Source organism: Bombina bombina, chromosome 2, assembly GCF_027579735.1.
Source record: "Bombina bombina isolate aBomBom1 chromosome 2, aBomBom1.pri, whole genome shotgun sequence".
NCBI classification, from domain to species: Eukaryota; Metazoa; Chordata; class Amphibia; order Anura; family Bombinatoridae; genus Bombina; species Bombina bombina.
The window spans coordinates 807,413,200-807,433,824 of record NC_069500.1 but is presented as its reverse complement, the minus strand read 5'-3'; the positions used below and the strand labels follow the sequence as shown (position 1 = coordinate 807,433,824).

The 20,625-nt window shown below is 40.0% G+C and overlaps 1 protein-coding gene across 1 annotated transcript in view; it reads right to left on the bottom strand.

Annotated features, from left to right (window-relative positions):
- The window catches only part of LOC128647309 (solute carrier family 12 member 2-like), a 415,312-nt gene that overhangs the window by 120,427 nt on the left and 274,260 nt on the right, over positions 1 to 20,625 (bottom strand). The window contains exons 12-13 of the mRNA XM_053700093.1: positions 15,669 to 15,776; positions 14,490 to 14,613 (exon numbers count right to left, since the gene is read on the bottom strand). Coding sequence (XP_053556068.1) covers positions 14,490 to 14,613; positions 15,669 to 15,776 — 232 coding nt within the window. The remainder of the gene's footprint in view (positions 1 to 14,489; positions 14,614 to 15,668; positions 15,777 to 20,625) is intronic.

The window sequence follows — 20,625 nt, the reverse complement described above, 5'->3', positions numbered from 1 at the left end:
ATTTGTGCCATAAATGCAAAAGCTGTTTGTAAATAATTTCAGTGAGAAACCTAAAGTTTGTGAAAATTTTTTTTATTTGATCGCATTGTATATCCATAAGTATTGGCAGCTTAATACAGAGGGGAGAAGGGATGCGTAATGACGCTGTTTCAGCTAATCAAGAGCCAATAAGAAATATGATCCGTGTTTACACCCACAGCATGTCCTATCAATGGAAGAATATGGAGGGTGGGAGGAGCAGAAATGCGTTCCGTGCTCGGATTGGCTCTTAATATTTAGGTGGAAGCTTATAAGGCATCAGTACCCGTATTTTCGGCTTTTCATTTTATACTAAACATTGAAAAAAGCCAGTATCACAGCCGAAACGTGTTTGTTTTAAAGTATTATCATTTATAATACCCCTGGCACCTAAACCCGGCATATCCAGTTTTTCTACCAGGAAAGAGGGGGATGTTAGACAATTTAATTTATGGTGGGGGGGTGGATATGCAGGTATTCCTGCTGTTTTATGTGTGTAATTTATTAAAGGTTAAGTTTTAGCCTTAGTGTAACACTAATAAGGGTGAGTGCTTTAAACTCCTATCTCTTTTGTTCTCTCCTGTCTGTGGGAGGGTTTTTGGTATCCATATACAGAGATGGCAGAAGCTCTGTTTATTCCAAGAAAATTGTTTGTGACAAAAGGTCAAAATTTAAGGCTGGAAAAAGTACATTTAATCTCCAGCAATGTAAATGTTTTTTCACTGCAAGAGCAATCAAATTGTAGAACTCATTACCTAATGAGGTAGTAAATGTTACTACCTTAGATACATTTACAAATGGTTTAGATACATTTCTGGCTAGAAAAAGAATTCAGGGATATGATTGCTTGTGTTAAATGGGTCACTTTTTAATGGGATTAATTTAACCCCTTAACGACTGAGGACGTGCCAGGCATGTCCTACAAAAAATGGTCCTTAATGACCAAGGACGTGCCTGGCAAGTCCTCAGGGGTTTGAAGTGCTGGAAGCGATTGTGATCGCTTCCAGTCACTTTCAGGGTATTGCAGTGATGTCTCGATATTGAGGCAGAGGGAGGGGGGGAATAAATGTTGGGAAAGGGATCTGGAAGGGGGCAGGGTATTGAGGGGGGGGCAGCTACACTACGGAAAAAGTGGGATTAGCTAAAAAGAAAAACAACAGCCCAATTTTAATGCAAAGTGGGTACTCGCAGACAGCTGACATTACCCAAGATGGCGGTAATTAGCTAGAGGGGGGAGGGTTAGAGAACTGTTTATATATATACATATATATATATATAAGCTTTTTATTTTAGTACTGGCAGACTTTCTGCCAGTACTTAAGATGGTGGTGACAATTGTGAGTTGGGGGAGGGAAGAGACCTGTTTCAGGGGGGTCATAGAGGGATCACGGGGTGGGATGTGTCAGGTGGGAGGCTGATCTCTACACTAAAGCTGAAATTAACCCTACAAGCTACCTAATTAACCCCTTAAAGGGACATGAAACACATTTTTTCTTTCATGATTTAGAAAGAGCGTGCAATTATAAACAACTTTTAATTTACTTCTATTATCTAATTTGCTTCATTCTCTTGATATTATTTGCTGAAAAGCATATCTAGATATGCTCAGTAGCTGCTGATTGGTAGATGCACATAGATGCCTTGTGTGATTGGCTCAACCATGTGCATTGCTATTTCGTTACCAAAGATATCTAAAGAATTAAGCAAATTAGATAATATAAGTAATTTGGAAAGTTATTTAAAATTGTATTCTCTACCTGAATCATGAAATATTTTTTTGGGGTTTAGTGTCCCTTTAACTGCTGGGTATAATACAAGTGTGGTGCGCAGCAGCATTTAGTGGCCTTCTAATTACCAAAAAGCATTTACAAAGCCATAAATGTCTGCTATTTTTGAACAAAGGGGATCCCAGAGAAGCATTTACAACCATTTGTGCCATAATTACACAAGCTGATTGTAAATAATTTCAGTGAGAAACCTAAAGTTTGTGAAAAAGTTAACAATTTTTTTTATTTGATCGCATTTGATCGCAAATGGTGGCATGAAATATACCAAAATGGGCCTAGCTCAATACTTTGGATTGTCTACTACACTGCACTAAAGCTAACATTAACCCTACAAGCTACCTAATTAACCCCTTCACTGCTGGGTATAATACACGTGTGGTGCACATCAGCATTTAGTGGCCTTCTAATTACTAAAAAGTAATGCCAAAGCCATAAATGTCTGCTACTTCTGAACAAAGGGGATCCCAGATAAGCATTTACAACCATTTGTGCCATAAATGCAAAAGCTGTTTGTAAATAATTTCAGTGAGAAACCTAAAGTTTGTGAAAAATTTTTTTATTTGATCGCATTTGGCGGTGAAATGTTGGCATGAAATATACCAAAATGGGCCTAGATCAATACTTTGGGTTGTCTACTAAATATATATATATATATATATATATATATATATATATATATATATATATACAGTGGGACCTCGGTTTACAAACGACTCGGTATACGAAATTTCGGTTTACGAATTCAAAATCTTGAAAAAAATTGTCTCGGTTTAAGAATTTTTTTCGCAATACGAAACAAATGTTCCGGTTTGCCCCTCGGTTTACGAATTTTTTTCGCAATACGAAGCAAGTGTTCCCTGCATACTGAAGTGTGGGTAGCAGTTGGAGAGGTTTTGGAGCCATTTGCAGCAAGTTGTGGAGCCTTTTGGAGCCATTGGAGCCATTTGCAGCAAACTTTGGAGCTTTTTGGAGCCATTGGAGCCTTTTGCAGCAGGTTTTGTAGACTTTATTTGACCTTTTCTCTCACCTCCGGAACGCATTAATTGGTTTTCAATGCATTCCTATGGGAAACCGTGTTTCGGTTTACGAATTTTTCGCAATAAGAAACATCCCGGAGAACGAATTAAATTCTTAAACCGAGGTCCCACTGTATATATATATATATATATATATGTGAAGGGTTATTCAGGGATTCCTGACAGATATCAGTGTTACAATGTAACTATCGCTAATTTTGAAGAAAAAAAATGCTTTGGAAATAGCAAAGTGCTACTTGTACTTATTGCCCTATTACTTGCAAATAACATGTAAACATAGGGTATTTCTAAACTCAGGACAAAATTTAGAAACTATTTAGCATGGGAGTTTTTTGGTGGTTGTAGATGTGTAACAGATTTTGGGGGTCAAAGTTAGAAAAAAGTGTGTTTCTTTCAATTTTTTCATCATATTTTATAACTCTTTTATAGTAAATTATAAGATATGATGAAAATAATGGTATCTTTAGAAAGTCCATTTAATGGCGAGAAAAACGGTATATAATATGTGTGGGTACAGAAAATGAGTGAGAGGAAAATTACAGCTAAACACAAACTCTGCAGAAATGTAAAAATAACCCTGGTCCTTAACGGTAAGAAAATGGAAAAATGGTCCGTCACTAAGGGGTTAAACTCAACTGGAGCTTTTGTCAGGGTTTTTTCCCTGCTTTGTTTGCCATGTGTTGCTGGCAGCCATTTTACTCACCTCTCTTGCTGATTCTGGTGCATACTGTGTGATGCTGCTCATTTCCAGCACTTCCTTTTATGGCCAGACTGGTGTACATCATCCGTGTGAGACAGGATGCAGTCTCAGAATTGTGATGTCATCACTTATTATTTAAAAGGCCTTTGTTCAGTATGCTTTGCCCTTGCATTGTCTCAGACCTGTTTGTGAGAGCTCCTGTGTATTACCTGGCTGTCTGACGTCCCTCCTGGTTCCTGATCCCTGGCTTGTTCCTGACTCTGCTGTTCTCCTTGTTCCTGATTCCAGCAAGTCTGACTACTTGCTTTGGCTCCTGACTCGGCTCGTCTGACTATTCGCTTTGGCTCCTGACTCGGCTCATCTGACTACCAGCTCTGGTTTTGATTCCTGGCTTGTTATTTGACTTGTGGACTTTTTATTATCTTTTGCTATTAATAAAGGTGTGACTATTTTTGCATTTCTTGTCTCAGTCTGATTCCTGGCACCCTGACATTACGCAAGGGCCATGAATCCTGATGGTGCTAATAATCCACCTTTACCTGCCATAATTTCCAGAATGGATGAACACCTCTTGGATCAATTTGCACTAGCCCTGCAAACCCTGCTGACTCGCACTGCACATTTGGACCAAAGTGTCCCGCAAGTTATGGCTGCTCCTGTTTTGGCTGCTGCACCTAGTCCTACCAGGAGCATATCCGGTTCTGCACCTCTATCTCAGCGATATGGAGGCGATCCTAATCAGTGCAGAGGGTTTTTGAACCAAGTGGGAATTTACTTTGAGATGTTACCTGAGGCGTTTCCCTCTAAAAGAGCTAAGGTGGGATTTCTAATCTCGTTACTCTCTGACACAGCTCTTGCCTGGGCTAATCCCTTGTGGGAGACTAAGAAACCTGTGATTTCAAATTACCCTGAATTTGTAGCATCCTTTTGAAGGATATTTGATGTTCCGGCTAGCTCCTCCTCTGCTGCTAAACGACTCATGTCCATTCAGCAAGGTACAAGATCTGTTGCTCAGTATGCCATTGAGTTCCGTATGCTTGCCGCAGAGGTAGGTTGGAACAATGAAGCCCTTGTTGCCACCTTCTTTCATGGGCTCTCTGATGCGATTAAAGACGAAGTTGCTGCCAGAGATTTACCAGAAGATCTCGAGGCATTGATGTCATTTTTGATCCTAATTGACATCAGACTAAGTGAGAAGCCCTCTTTCTAGTAGCGCTTGCGGAAGCCTACTGTTTCGTTGTCTCCTACGTGTTCGTTCCCACCCATGCCTCCCTCTTCTCCCATGCCTCCTGGTCCCGAGTCACAAGGTACTGCTGAGCCGATTTAGTTGGGATTCACGCGTCTCTCCGTGGCAGAGAGTGCCTTTAGGAGGAGGGAGGGGCTCTGCCTCTATTGTGGGTTACAGGGCCACCTTTTGAAATCTTGTCCTACACGGCTGGGAAACGCTCACACCTAAGGTCCTGTCGGGGGCAGACCTTGGGTGGTTTATCCTCGTCCCCGGAACCACTAAAGGAGAAACCTTTGGTTACGGTTGTCCTTTCCTGGGTGGACTCTTCCATAGTCACCCAGGAACACCCAGCTTGTTGACTCCGGTGCTGCGGGCTATTTCATTGACAGTGCATTTGTATCAAAGCACTCCATTCCTGTTTTGCCTTGGTCCGTTTCGCTTGCTATTGAGGCCATTGATGGCAGGCCACTTCAGCCGGCACTCGTTACTCACAAAACTGCTCCGTTATCCATTGCTGTTGTGGCTCCCCATTTTGAAACCGTCCAATTCCAGGTGATAAACGCTCAGCATTTTCCAGTTGTTCTGGGTTATCCCTGGCTCCAAAAGCACAATCCCAGTCTCGACTGGCGCAGGTTTGAAATTTTGTCGTGGTCTACGCAATGTATTTTCACTTGTCTTCGGAAGCCAGTTAAAGTCTTGTGCACTTCTTCGGTATCTCAATTGCCAGAGGAATACCGAGTGTTCCTAGACGTTTTTGACAAGGTGCGTACCGGTACGTTGCCTCCTCACCGGTCTTACGATTGTGCCATAGACTTGCAACTCAGAGCCATTCCTCCTCGGGGCCGGGTTTACCCTCTGTCTGTTGCAGAGAATTGTGCTATGGAGGAGTATGTTGCCAATGCTCTGTCGCGGGGGATCATCCGCAAATCCTGCTCTCCTGCAGGGGCTGGCTTCTTCTTTGTGAAGAAAAAGGGTGGCGAGTTAAGACCATGCATCGATTATAGGGGTCTTAATTGTCTTACCATTAAGAATGCTTACCCTATTCCGCTCATTACGGAACTCTTTGACCGCCTCATGGGAGCTACGGTCTTTACTAAACTTGATTTGAGAGGAGCATACAATCTCGTTAGGATCAAGGAGGGCCACGAATGGAAAACAGCATTTAACACCAGGAGCGGGCATTATGAGTATCCGTAATGCCCTTTGGCCTATGTAATGCTCCTGCTGTTTTCCAGGAATTTATTAATGATGTCCTACGAGATATGTTGCAACAGTGTGTTGTGGTGTATTTAGACGACATCCTCATACACTCACCCATACTTGAGGCTCATCGTTCTGATGTTACACGGGTTCTTCAGAGACTACGTGAGAATGGCCTGTTTTGTAAACAGGAGAAATGTGAGTTCTATCAGACTCAAGTAACCTTCCTAGGTTATGTTATCTCCATTGCGGGGTTCTCCATGGATCCTGACAAGTTATCTGTAGCTCTGCATTGGCCTCGCCCAGTTGGTCTTCGGTCTATTCAACGTTTTTTGGGGTTCGCAAATTACTATAAAAAGTTTATTAAAAACTTTTCTTCCTTGGTCAAACCTATCACAGACATGACCTGTAAAGAGAATGATCCACTCCATTGGTCACCTACTGTCATTAAGGCCTTTGATAGTTTTAAGACTGCCTTTGCTGCTGCTCCAGTTCTGGCTCATCCTAACCCTTTCCTGCCTTTCGTTCTTGAGGTCGATGTGTCTGAGACTGGAGTAGGTGCCCTCTTGTCTCAACGTCCTATGCCTGACGGTTCCTTGCATCCGTGTGGTTTCTTCTCTAAGAAATTGTATCCAGAGGAGTGCAATTATGAAATTGGCAACAGGGAATTACTGGTCATAATTTTGGCACTCACGGAATGGAGGCATCTTCTTGAAGGTACTAGCGTCCCAGTGCTCATTCTTACTGACCACAAGAATTTAACTTATCTATCTAAAACGTTTGTCGCCCCAATAGGCCAGATGGGTGCTATTTTTGTCTCGGTTTAATTATGTGGTCTCCTACCTGCCTGGTAGTAAGAATGTTAGGGCTAATGCCCTCTCTCGACAATTTTCGCCTCTGTCCAAGCAGGAGTCTGTACCTACTCCAGTTATACCTCCTGACCATATTTTGGCTACCATATGTACTAATTTGACTTCTCCCTTGGGAGAGGAGATCCTGGCTGCACAAACCAATGCACCTCCCGAGAAACCTAGTGGTAAGTGTTTTGTTCCTGAGAATCTTCAAACTAAACTTTTGCACCACTATCCTAAAGCCGCAGGTCACCCAGGCAAGAACCAAATGATTTGGTCTGTCACTCAACAATTCTGGTGGCCAGGTCTTCGTTCTGTAGTTGCTGCATATGTTGCCTCCTGCTCAGTTTGTGCACAGAATAAGAATCCCTAAACGTCTTCCTGTGGGTCTTCTTCAACCTATTGCTAATGGTGAGCGTCCTTGGACACATCTTTCCATGGACTTCATTGTCAAGCTCCCTGTTTCCAATGGCAATACTGTTATCCTTATGGTGGTTGACCGTTTTTCTAAAATGTCACATTGCATTCCCTTGAAGAAGTTGCCTACTGCTCAGGAGCTTGCTTCAATTTTTGCCCGGGAGGTCTTCCGTTTACATGGGTTACCAAAGGAGATAGTGTCGGACCGGGGTAGCCAGTTTGTCTCCAGATTTTGGCGTTCATTTTGTGCTCAAATGGGGATCCAGCTTTCCTTCTCCTCGGCATATCCCCCTCAATCCAATGGGGCTGCGGAACGGTCTAATCAAGCTCTGGAACAGTTCCTCCGTTGCTATGTCTCAGATCACCACAATAATTGGTCTGAACTGTTACCTTGGGCAGAGTTTGCTCGTAATAGTGCTATTAATGCTTCCTCCAAGATATCCCCGTTCATGGCGAATTATGGGTTTCAATCATCCTTGTTGCCCGATTCATGTCTCAGGGTATTCCGGCTTTGGAGGAGCATCTCCGGCAACTCAGTTCCACCTGGTTGCAGATTCAGGATTGCCTTCATCGTTCTATGCAGCGTCAGAAGTTCCAGGCTGATCATAGGCGTCTGCCCGCGCCTTCCTACCAGGTTGGTGAGAGAGTGTGGCTGTCCTCCCGCAACTTGAACCTTTGTGTGCCTTCCAATAAACTGTCTCCCCGTTATGTTGGTCCTTTTTCAAATACTCCGACGGGTCAATCCTGTGGCCTACGCTCTTGACCTCCCTCCTGAAATGGGCATCTCCAATATTTTTCATGTCTCCCTCTTGAAACCAATGGTTTGTAATCGTTTAACCACTGTGTTGCCTCGTCCCAGTCCTATCTTTCTTGACAACCATGAGGAGTATGAGGTCAGCAGCATTATAGACTCTCGTATGTCCAGGGGCCGCGTACAGTATTTGGTTCACTGGAGGGGCTATGGTCCAGAGGAGAGTTCATGGGTTCCCTCCTCTGATGTTCATGCTCCCGCCCTCCTCCGTGCCTTCCATGCCCGTTTCCCCAATAAGCCTTTTGTCCTCCCGCGGGGGAGGGGTCGTTGAGGGGAGGGTACTGTCAGGGTTTTTTCCCTGCTTTGTTTGCCATGTGCTGCTGGCAGCCATTTTACTCACCTCTCTTGCTGACTCTGGTGCATACTGTGTGATGCTGCTCATTTCCTGCACTTCCTTTTATGGCCAGACTGGTGTACATCATCCGTGTGAGACAGGATGCAGTCTCAGAATTGTGATGTCATCACTTATTATTTAAAGGGCCTCTGTTCAGTATGCTTTGCCCTTGTGCTGTATCAGACCTGTTTGTGAGAGCTCCTGTGTATTACCTGGCTGTCTGATGTCCCTCCTGGTTCCTGATCCCTGGCTTGTTCCTGACTCTGCTGTTCTCCTTGTTCCTGATTCCGGGTCGTCTGACTACTTGCTTTAGCTCCTGACTCGGCTCGTCTGACTATTCGCTTTGGCTCCTGACTCGGCTCTTCTGACTACCAGCTCTGGTTTTGATTCCTGGCTTGTTATTTGACTTGTGGACTTTTTATAATTTTTTGCTATTAATAAAGGTGTGATTATTTTTGCATTTCTCGTCTCAGTCTGATTCCTGACACCCTGACACTTTTATTGTATATATATTAAGATATATATAGGTTGAACTCAATGGACTTTTATCTTTTTTCAACTTCATCTACTATGTTACATGTGTACATACACACATACAAAAAAAATGTTTTGTTACAGAATAATGTGCACAAATGAACATACTAATATATATATATATATATATATATATATATATATATATATACAGTATATACACACATATATAGATTTATATTTAACATGAAAAATAAAATTTTCTTCTAAGTGAAGGCATCTGAAGCTCTTAAAACACCTTTGGCTTTAGTGCAGTTGTCCTAGCATACCTTTGGAATAGCACGCGAGCGAAAGCCACAAGTGGCTTTTGTAGTGTGCCCCATAGAAATATATGGGAAATGGGAGTTAGCGCAGTCTATCTTTCCAACCTCCAGATGTTAGTGTGCAAAGTCTTTCGCTTACATACTAACTTTTTACTTACAACTTGCGCAACGTGCAACGCGCAAGAATATGAACACTAATGATTTAACTTGATACCAGATACCACTCAATAGGGCTAATATTTTTGCTCTCCACTTGTATTCTAGGTGCATATATGATAGGTGTTGGGTGTTCTCTCTCATACAACCCATGATAGATACTTTTTCTGTATGCTGCTGTTTTAGCTTTCATTGTTCAATTGCTTACAAGAAGTTCTCCAGCAAGCAAATGGAGATCTTTTGTACTGTGTTTTAATTTAGGATTCCAGACAATATGGCTGCAAGAGCTGAAAACTGCAAGCCTGTAATGTTTCTGGCAACATGCATGGGGAGGTGTTATGTAGGTGTGTTACTTCTGCTTTAACTCTTGCATCTAGATTACGAGTTTTGCGTTATGAGCTGTGCGGTGCTACCGTGCAGTTTTTTCTCACTGCTCACTTACCTGCAGCGCTGGTATTACGGGTTTTTACAAACCCGGCGTTAAAAGGCAAGAGCAAAATTGAGCTCCATACCGCACTCCAATACCAGCGCTGCTTAGGTCAGTGGTGAGCTGATCGTACGTGCTCGTGCACGATTTCCCCGAACACTTATTAACCCCTAATCTGCTGCCCCCGACATCGCCGACACCTACATTATATTTATTAACCCCAATCTGCCGCTCCGGACATCGCAGCCACCTACATTATACTTATTAACCCCTAATCTGCTGCCCCCAACATCGCCGACACCTACATTATATTTATTAACCCCTAATCTCCGGTCCCCAATGTCGCCGCAACCTACCTACACTTATTAACCCCTAATCTGCTGCCCCCAAGTCTAACCCGTCCCTAACCCTAACACCCCCTAACTTAAATATAATTTAAATAAATCTAAATAAAATTACTTATTTACTTATTATTATTTAAAACTAAATACTTACCTGTAAAATAAACCCTAAGCTAGCTACAATATAACTAATAGTTACATTGTATCTAGCTTAGGGTTTATATTTATTTTACAGGCAAGTTTGTATTTATTTTAACTAGGTAGAATAGTTACTAAATAGTTATTTAATAACTACCTAACTAAAATTAATACAAATTTACCTATAGTAAAATAAAACCTTACCTATGTTACAATAACACCTAACACTACACTACAATTACATCAATTCCCTACATTAAATACAATTAAATAAATTAAATTAAATTGGCTAAATCACAAAAAAAACCCCACTAAATTATAGAAAATAAAAAACTAATTACAAGATCTTTAAACTAATTACTAATCTAAGAGCCCTATCAAAATAAAAAAGCCCACCCAAAATAAAAAAAACCCCTAGCCTAAACTAAAATACCAATAGCCCTTAAAAGGGCCTTTTGCGGGGCATTGCCCCAAAGAAATCAGCTATTTTACCTGTAAAAAAAAATACAACCAACCCCCCAACAGTAAAACCCACCACCCATACAACCAACCCCCCAAATAAAATACTATCTAAAAAAAATAAGCTCCCTATTACCCTGAAAAGGGCATTTGGATGGGCATTGCCCTTAAAAGGGCATTTAGCTCTATTGCTGCCCAAAGCCTTAACCTAAAAAATAAACCCACCCAATACACCCTTAAAAAATCCTAAAACTAACCCCCAAAGATTCACTTACCGGGAGAAGTCTTCATCCAAGCGGCAAGAGGTCCTCAACGAAGCCGGCAGAAGTGGTCCTCCAGACGGGCAGAAGTGGTCCTCAAGACAGGCAGAAGTCTTCATCCAGACGGCATCTTCTATCTTCCGACGCGGAGTGGCTCCATCATCAAGACATCCGGCGCGGAGCATCCTCTTCAAACGACGTCTTCTTCGGAATGAATATCTCTTTAAGTGACGTCATCCAAGATGGCATCCCTTAGATTCCGATTGGCTGATAGAATTCTATCAGCCAATCGGAATTAAGGTAGTTTTTTCTCACTGCTCACTTACCTGCAGCGCTGGTATTAAGGGTTTTTACAAACCCGGCATTAAAAGGCAAGAGCAAAATTGAGCTCCATACCGCACTCTAATACCAGCGCTGCTTAGGTCAGTGGTGAGCTGATCGTACTAACCGTCCCTAACACCCCCTAACGTCTAACCCGTCCCTAACACCCCCTAACTTAAATATAATTTAAATAAATCTAAATAAATTACTATCATTAACTAAATTATTCCTATTTAAAACTAAATACTTACCTGTAAAATAAACCCTAAGCTAGCTACAATATAACTAATAGTTACATTGTATCTAGCTTAGGGTTTATTTTTATTTTACAGGCAAGTTTGTATTTATTTTAACTAGGTAGAATAGTTACTAAATAGTTATTTAATAACTACCTAACTAAAATTAATACAAATTTACCTATAGTAAAATAAAACCTTACCTATGTTACAATAACACCTAACACTACACTACAATTAAATCAATTCCCTACATTAAATACAATTAAATAAATTAAATTAAATTGGCTAAATCACAAAAAAAACCCCACTAAATTACAGAAAATAAAAAACTAATTACAAGATCTTTAAACTAATTACTAATCTAAGAGCCCTATCAAAATAAAAAAGCCCACCCAAAATAAAAAAAAACCCTAGCCTAAACTAAAATACCAATAGCCCTTAAAAGGGCCTTTTGCGGGGCATTGCCCCAAAGAAATCAGCTATTTTACCTGTAAAAAAAAATACAACCAACCCCCCAACAGTAAAACACACCACCCATACAACCAACCCCCCAAATAAAATACTATCTAAAAAAAATAAGCTCCCTATTACCCTGAAAAGGGCATTTGGATGGGCATTGCCCTTAAAAGGGCATTTAGCTCTATTGCTGCCCAAAGCCTTAACCTAAAAAATAAACCCACCCAATACACCCTTAAAAAATCCTAAAACTAACCCCCAAAGATTCACTTACCGGGAGAAGTCTTCATCCAAGCGGCAAGAGGTCCTCAACGAAGCCGGCAGAAGTGGTCCTCCAGACGGGCAGAAGTGGTCCTCAAGACAGGCAGAAGTCTTCATCCAGACCGCATCTTCTATCTTCCGACGCGGAGCGGCTCCATCTTCAAGACATCCGGCGCGGAGCATCCTCTTCAAACGACGTCTTCTTGGGAATGAATATATCTTTAAGTGACATCATCCAAGATGGCATCCCTTAGATTCGGATTGGCTGATAGAATTCTATCAGCCAATCGGAATTAAGGTAGAATAAATTGGATCAGCCAATAGGATTGAAGTCAAATCCTATTGGCTGATTGCATCAGCCAATAGGATTTTTCTACCTTAATTCCGATTGGCTGATCGGAATCTAAGGGATGCCATCTTGGATGACGTCACTTAAAGAGACATTCATTCCGAAGAAGACGTCGTTTGAAGAGGATGTTCCGCGCCGGATGTCTTGAAGATGGAGCCGCTCCACGTCGGAAGGATGAAGATAGAAGATGCCGTCTGGATGAAGACTTCTGCCCGTCTGGAGGACCACTTCTGCCCGTCTGGAGGACCACTTCTGCTGGCTTCGTTGAGTACCTCTTGCCGCTTGGATGAAGACTTCTCCCGGTAAGTGAATCTTCGGGAGTTAGTGTTAGGATTTTTTAAGGGTGTATTGGGTGGGTTTATTTTTTAGGTTAGGGCTTTGGGCAGCAATAGAGCTAAATGCCCTTTTAAGCGCAATACCCATGCAAATGCCCTTTTCAGGGCAATGGGGAGCTTAGGTTTTTTTAGTTACGCTTTTATTTGGGGGGTTGTTTGTGTGGGTGGTGGGTTTTACTGTTGGGGGGTTGTTTGTATTTTTTTTTACAGGTAAAAGAGCTGATTTCTTTGGGGCAATGCCCTGCAAAAGGCCCTTTTTATTTTGGGTGGGCTTTTATTTATTTTGATACAGCTCTTAGATTAGGTGTAATTAGTTTAAAGATCTTGTAATTTGTTTTTTATTTTCTGTAATTTAGTGTGTTTTTTGTGTGTGATTTAGCCAATTTAATTTAATTTATTTAATTGAATTTAATGTAGGGAATTGATTTAATTGTAGTGTAGTGTTAGGTGTTATTGTAACGAAGGTTAGGTTTTATTTTACAGGTAAATTTGTATTTATGCTAGCTATTTAGCTAGTTATTAAATAGTTATTAAATAGTTTAGGGTTCATTTTACAGGTAAGTATTTAGTTTAAATAGGAATAATTTAGTTAATGATAATAATTTTATTTAGATTTATTAAATTATATTTAAGTTAGGGGGTGTTAAGGTTAGACTTAGGTTTAAAGGGTTAATAAATTTAGAATAGTGGCGGCGACGTTGGGGGCAGCAGATTAGGGGTTAATAAATGTAGGTAGGTGGCGGCGATGTTGGAGGCAGCAGATTAGGGGTTAATAAATATAATGTAGGTGGCGGCGATGTTAGGGGCGGAAGATTAGGGGTTAATAATATTTAACTAGTGTTTGCGAGGCGGGAGTGCAGCGGTTTAGGGGCTAATATGTTTATTCTAGTGGCGGCGATGTCCGGAGCGGCAGATTAGGGGTTAATAATTTTATTATAGTGTTTGCAATGCGGGATGGCCTCGGTTTAGGGGTTAATAGGTAGTTTATGGGTGTTAGTGTACTTTTTAGCACTTTAGTAATGAGTTTTATGCTACAGCGTTGTAGTGTAAAACTCATAACTACTGACTTTAAAATGCGAAAGGAATCTTGTCGGCAGAGGCTGTACCGCTCACTTTTTGGCCTCCCAGGACAAACTCGTAATACCGGCGCTATGGAAGTCCCATAGAAAAAAGGGTTCACAAACTTTACGTAAGTCGGTTTGCGGTGAGGCCAAACAAGTGTGCGGTACACCTATACCTGCAAGACTCGTAATACCAGCGGGAGTAAAAAAGCAGCGTTAGGACCTGTTAACGCTGCTTTTTCACCTTACCGCAAAACTCGTAATCTAGCCGTTGTATTGGAATAGGTGCGTTTCCCATTGCATTTGTCACCACACTTACCACCTACACCGTACCTTCATCTCACATGCACTTCCTGTGTCATGCAGTATTATCAATTTTCTCTTCCTAAACTAATCTCCAAATATTTACATTTTATTTTAGTATTTTAGTAAATCCCCAATAATCCAATAGTGATATATAATCATCTACTGTGTTATGTTTCTGATAACAGTTCAAAGCAACTTACCAATGAGAATAAAGCCAAGAGCAATGAAGAAGGTAAGGATATAACCTCTGACTGGCTCCTTCCTCTGGCCATAACCCTCTGCGAAGAACTGCAGCCCAGTGTAAATGTTGTCTTTACATAGAGCCTAATGAAGGATACATATTATAGACATGGATTTTGTATTCTTCTGAGTTATCAGACTTAAAGGGACATTAAACTGCTTGGTACAACTACAGTAGCATGGTTATTACTTACATGCTATTGTTTTTTTCTGTCTAACAGCAGGATCGAGTTGCATTGAATGTAATGTTGCAGTCAGGCCGGGCTGTGACTAAACAGCTGGCCCGATGCACTCTGAGGGAAAACCAGACCCGCTCAGTAGAGCACAGAGGGCGGGTCTGGAAAACCCTCTTCTTTTTATAAAAAATCACTGGATATATTTGTAATAAAAAACTAGCACTAATATAATGTTATATAATTCTGCACTATGTGCAGAATTATATAACATTATTTTTTAGGTTTACTGGCACTTTAAGGCTTGATTGCTCACTGGCTAATAAGCAGATCCCCTACTTCATCCTCAACTCCTGTTGCTCACCCTTCTAGATTGTAAGTTCCCACAGGAATAGGGCCCTTAACTCCTCCTGTATGTGTTTGTCAAATTTTGTCTTGTCTCTTTCAAGTTTTATATCATTGTTTTATTTAAACAAATTGTACCCATGGACAGTGGTGCAGAATATGTTAGCGCTTTATAAATGAAGTATAATAATAATACTGCATGAAAAACATGTTTTTTGTTCCCCTTGGTACAGAAACATCCATTTTATAAAAAAACCTGTATTACATTTTAAAATGTCGCCTTTAAAAAGTAACAAAGACGTCATGATTGTTTTTTGGCTTTTTTTCCAAAGCTTTATTAAAACTTTTAGCAAACAATACAAACATTAAATTTCAATTTGTTACAAATAAGTATGGCTCTGTCTTATACATAAAAAAATAAAAATACAAATATCTTCATATAAAATATAGTTAATTTATAACACACCAAGGTACAATAATGACATAACTCTTATTATGTTGATATTTGATTCAATTTGAGCTCATCTTACAATACAGAGAAGCTGATTAAATCCCCTGTGATGTACTTCAGATAAACTGACAATTTGTAAACTGTAATCTAGAGAAAATAATATGTCTTACCTGGAAAACTTTAGGAGCGCTAATAAGAGATGCCAGGGCAGATGAGAGAGTTGCAGCAAAGATCCCTGCTGTAATTAATGGTGCAAACCCAGAAAACATGGCCATTACCTGAAAGAATAACAGCAATAGATAGCTTAAGTCCTGCTGTTAAAATAATTGTCTTAAAGGGATAGTCTAGTCAAAATTAAACTTTCATAATAGAGCATGCAATTTTAAGAAACTTTCTAATTGACTCCTATTATAATTTTTTCTTCATTCTCTTGATATCTTTATTTGAATGCAAGCATAGGAGCCGGCCCATTTTTAGTTCAGCACCTGGGTAGTGCTTGCTGATTGGCGGCTACATTTAGACACCTATCAGAAAGTGCTACCCAGGTGCTGAACCAAAAATGGGCCGACTCCTATGCTTACATTCTTGCTTTTTCAAATAAAGATACCAAGAGAACGACTGAATGCGTGTATGAATTATTAATGTGCATATAGCTTATTAACACACCCTGACTGTTTCCCTAGCAATGTCTATAAATGCTACATATTGACCACAAATCATGACCACCTTTCACTAAATATGTGTTTATTTGATAATTAAAATACTTTATAACAGCAAAGATATAAATACATCTTCACAGAACATATTTGTAATTAATTGTAATTTGTGTAAAAATGTAGTAGAGTGTAGGGTGTCTTCATGTTAATTTTGTGTGAAGAGCTAATAATCTTAACAAAAAAATTCTGATGCTTGTTGGGAGCATTTTTTTTAATGTGGCAAGTCAGACAATAGGCAAAAAAGGTTTCTTAACATTTTTTTCGGTTTGTATTAACACCAAAAACGCGCATACGTTTTAAAAGAGGTCCAGAAAAGTCAAATTATCACATTACTAAGATTAAAGACAAACCATTATTAACCTGCTTAATTTATTATTATTATTATACGGCCAATCATATATCTTAAAACGAAACACCAAAAACAGTAACATAAAATGCAAAACATAATGGGCTAGATTACAAGTGAGGCGCAAACAGTTTTGCTCTAGCACAATCGTGTTTTTGCGAGCCATTTTCATTTTGCTGATATTACAAGTGGAGCGAAATCGCGATTTACGCTTCAATCCTTTCCGCGATATCAGAGCTGTGGTTAACTGTTTTCAGACTATAAAGTTGTACAAAACACTTCAAAAATACATTACAAATACAGTTACACTCATATTAACAAATAATAATAAAATACTAATAAAAATTATTTCAAAAAAATATTGCACAAAAAAGTTATAAGGGCTCAAAGAAATTAGATCTCAAGTGTTAGAAAAAAAAAAGGCAGGCAAATGGCTTTAACATTGAGACACATACATATACATGTCTAAAGATGTATTTGTATGTATATATATAAATATATTTATGTTTATATATGTTTACATATATATTAATGTATTTATATGTGTATATATGTATTTACAGTCATAAACATTAATATATATGTACACATAGACATATATATAAGTGCATTATATCCCTTTGCCATTAAGCAGATAAAAACATGATAAAACATATTTATGCTATATTTATATTTAATAAAGATTTCAATTATGTATTTACTTTAAATATTTAACATTTACTAATGCGAATATGCGATGTTGTTTGTGCGATTGGTGTTTCCCATTGAGTTTGCGCGATCTCTGGTGTTTTTTTTCACTTTTGTTTCTCCATTGATCTCTATGGGGAATACATGTACGCGCACGCGAAAACTTACGTTTGCTTTTTCTAGCTATTCGGGTAAACACAATTGCAAAAACTAAATTTATGCTTACCTAATAAATTTATTTCTTTCCGAGCATGGAGAGTCCACGCTTTCATTCAAATTACTAGTGGGAATTCAACTCCTGGCCAGGAGGAGGCAAAAAACACCTCAGCAGAGCTGTTAATTGTCACTTCCCTTACCCATAACCCCCAGTCATTCGGCCAAAGGAAAATGGAAAGAGAAGATAACACAAGGGTATAGAGGTGCCTGAGGTTTGTACAAAAAAATTACTGTCTTAAATTTAAATAAGGGCGGGTCATGGACTCTCTATGCCCGGAAAGAAATGTTTCAGGTAAGCATAAATTTTGTTTTCTTTCCTATGGCATGGAGAGTCCACAATTTCATTCCAATTACTAGTTGGAACCAATACCCAAGCTAGAGGACACAAAATGAAAGGGAGGGAGAACAAGACAGGCGGACCTAAACAGACGGCACCACCGCTTGAAGAACTTTTCTCCCAAAGGAAGCCTCAGCCGAGGCAAAAGTAATGCAAAGAAGACCAAGTGGCTGCCTTGCAGGTTCGTTCCCCTGAAGCTTCATTTTTTAAAGCCCAGGAAGAAGAGACAGACCTAGTGGAAGGAGCCGTAATTCTCCCAGGAGACTGTTGACCATCTGTCTCATAAGCCACCCGGAGAGCACTTCTGACCAGAGAGAAAGAAGAGGAAGTGGCCTTCTGGCCCTTACGCTTACCAGAGAAAACAACGAACAGGGCAACAAAAATCTATAGTTGCTACTAGATAAAATTTTAGAGCACGCACAACATCCAGGTTATGCAACAGACGTTCTTTCTGAGAAGAAGGATTAGGACAAAACGAAAGAACAACAATAACCTCATTGAGGTTTGCAAGCCGACGCTACCTTAGGAAGGAATCCCAACTTATTACGAAGGACCGCCTAATCCGCATAAAATAAGGAAAGGTGAATCAAACTGCAGAGCCGAAAGCTTGGAAACTCTGCGAGCAGAAGAAATAGTGAGGAGAAACAAAACTTTCCAAGATAACAACTTAATATCCACAGTGCATAGGCTGAAACGGAGCCTACTGCAGACCTTTAAGAACTAAATTAAGGCTCCATGGATGGAGCAACAGATTTAAACACAGGCCTGATTCTGACCAAGGCCTGAATAAAAGATTGAAAATCTGGCAAGTCTGCCAGACGTTTAAGCAAAGAATAGCCAGTGCAGAGATCTGACACTTCAGAGTACCAACTGACAAGCCCTTCTCCAGGCCTTCCTGAAGAAAAGACAAAATGTGGGGAACTCTCACTCAACTCCAAGAGAAACCCCTGAACATTCTGCCTGTTCAGATAATCCACTTCCAAGTTGACCATCCCTGGGATGTGGATAGCAGATCTGAGGCATACGTGAGACTCTGTCCACTGAATAACGCGAGTCACCTCCTCATAACTAATAAGCGCTGAGTACCTCCCTGGTGGGAGATATACGCCATGAAGGAACGATGTCCGATTGGGATCTGATAACCAGAACCAGACATAGTCGAGGCCAATCTATCAGTGTAAAATCTGGAGTTTCTAGTCCCCAGAGACACTGGAGTAAATTATTCGAAATACAGAAAACTGACACTCCTACATGCTGCCCTCTGAAGAGGTTATAGCAAAGGAAATTGACACAGCCGTGCCCGGATATGAACCTGGGACTCCTCATTCCCAGCCTGTTTCTCTTTTCCTGCACCACCAGAGGAATCTTGAAGATTGCTCTCAACTCCAGAGAATTTATTAGGAGGGAAGACTCCTCCTGAGTCCAAAGTCCCTGAGCTCTAAAAGAACCCCAAACTACTCCCCATCAGTGGACACAATCTCCCAAGAAGATCTCAGGAAACATGGTCCCTGGGACAGATTGTCTTGAGAGAGCCACCAGGACATCAGAGACTATCCTCTAAGAGCGATCAGAGTGGTCTCTGTTCCATTATCCAAGCAAGTATAATTGTAGAGATCTCAGATGGAAATGAGCAAAGATTATGTCTATGGAAGCCACCATGCAACAATACTTCTAAACCCAATGCGACTGAAGGCCAGACAGAGGACTGAAGGAAAGACAGGCCGCAAAAAGATTGGATTTTCCGACCTCCGTCAAGAAAATGTTCATGGAGATCGAAACTATGATCAACCCTAAAAAACATACACTTGGATTTGGAACCAAGGAATTGTTTTCCAAAATCACATTGAAGCCTGAAAATGTGCCACTCTTGAATCAATCACATATAGGATGAAACACCAAGAGAATTCTCTCAAGAGAATGTAAGCTACGAATAAAAAGAAGAAATAGGACAGAATACAACCGTCCTATGCTCAATACTTTCTCATATGAGAAAAATCAAAGAATCCTATCTAACATAGATAAGAACGAATTGCGAACCTACATTCAAAGAGCAATTAATAGTAGTAGGAATGCTGTTAACCACCCCTTTGGTCCAGACAGGCAGCAAAGTTCACTAACCGACTCTATTTAAAAAGCTGATGAAGAAGGGGACCAGCAAGTCCTCTTATTTCCAAGGACAGCCATACAAGTCCCAACAAGAAGAACCAGCATCGTTGGGTGGGTTCGATCTCTCAACCTCCTGCCACCAGAAAGACAGGTTGACACGGGCAAGATAAAATATTCTTCAACAAGAGAAGAATTAAGATATCCTCTTAGAGCCCTAAGATCAATAAATGACCTCAAAAGGGAAGAGAAAAAAATAAATACAAATATTATTTTTATATATATATATATATATATATATATATAGTGCCTATTCGGTAACATAGGTTACTAAAAATAAACCTATTAAGAGTCGTAAGAGCACAAAGAATATATGTGTCATAAGAAACAATGAATGGTACCGAGCACCAATGAGCAAAGATCACCTCAATATGAGAGAGATGACAATATTGCATTCCTATAAAAAAAATATAGAAACAATATCAGTGTCCTAAAAACACTAAGAAATAAGTATGATGCGTGAAACAATCCATGTCACAGACGCTATTGTATTCCTATAAGAAAAATGATAGAAATATATATATATATATATATATATATATATATATATATATATATATATATATATATACAGTATATATTAGTGTCTTAAAACACTAAGAAATAGAGAATGGTACATGAGACTAAACATATACCAGAAAATTAATCCCCTATACCAAAAA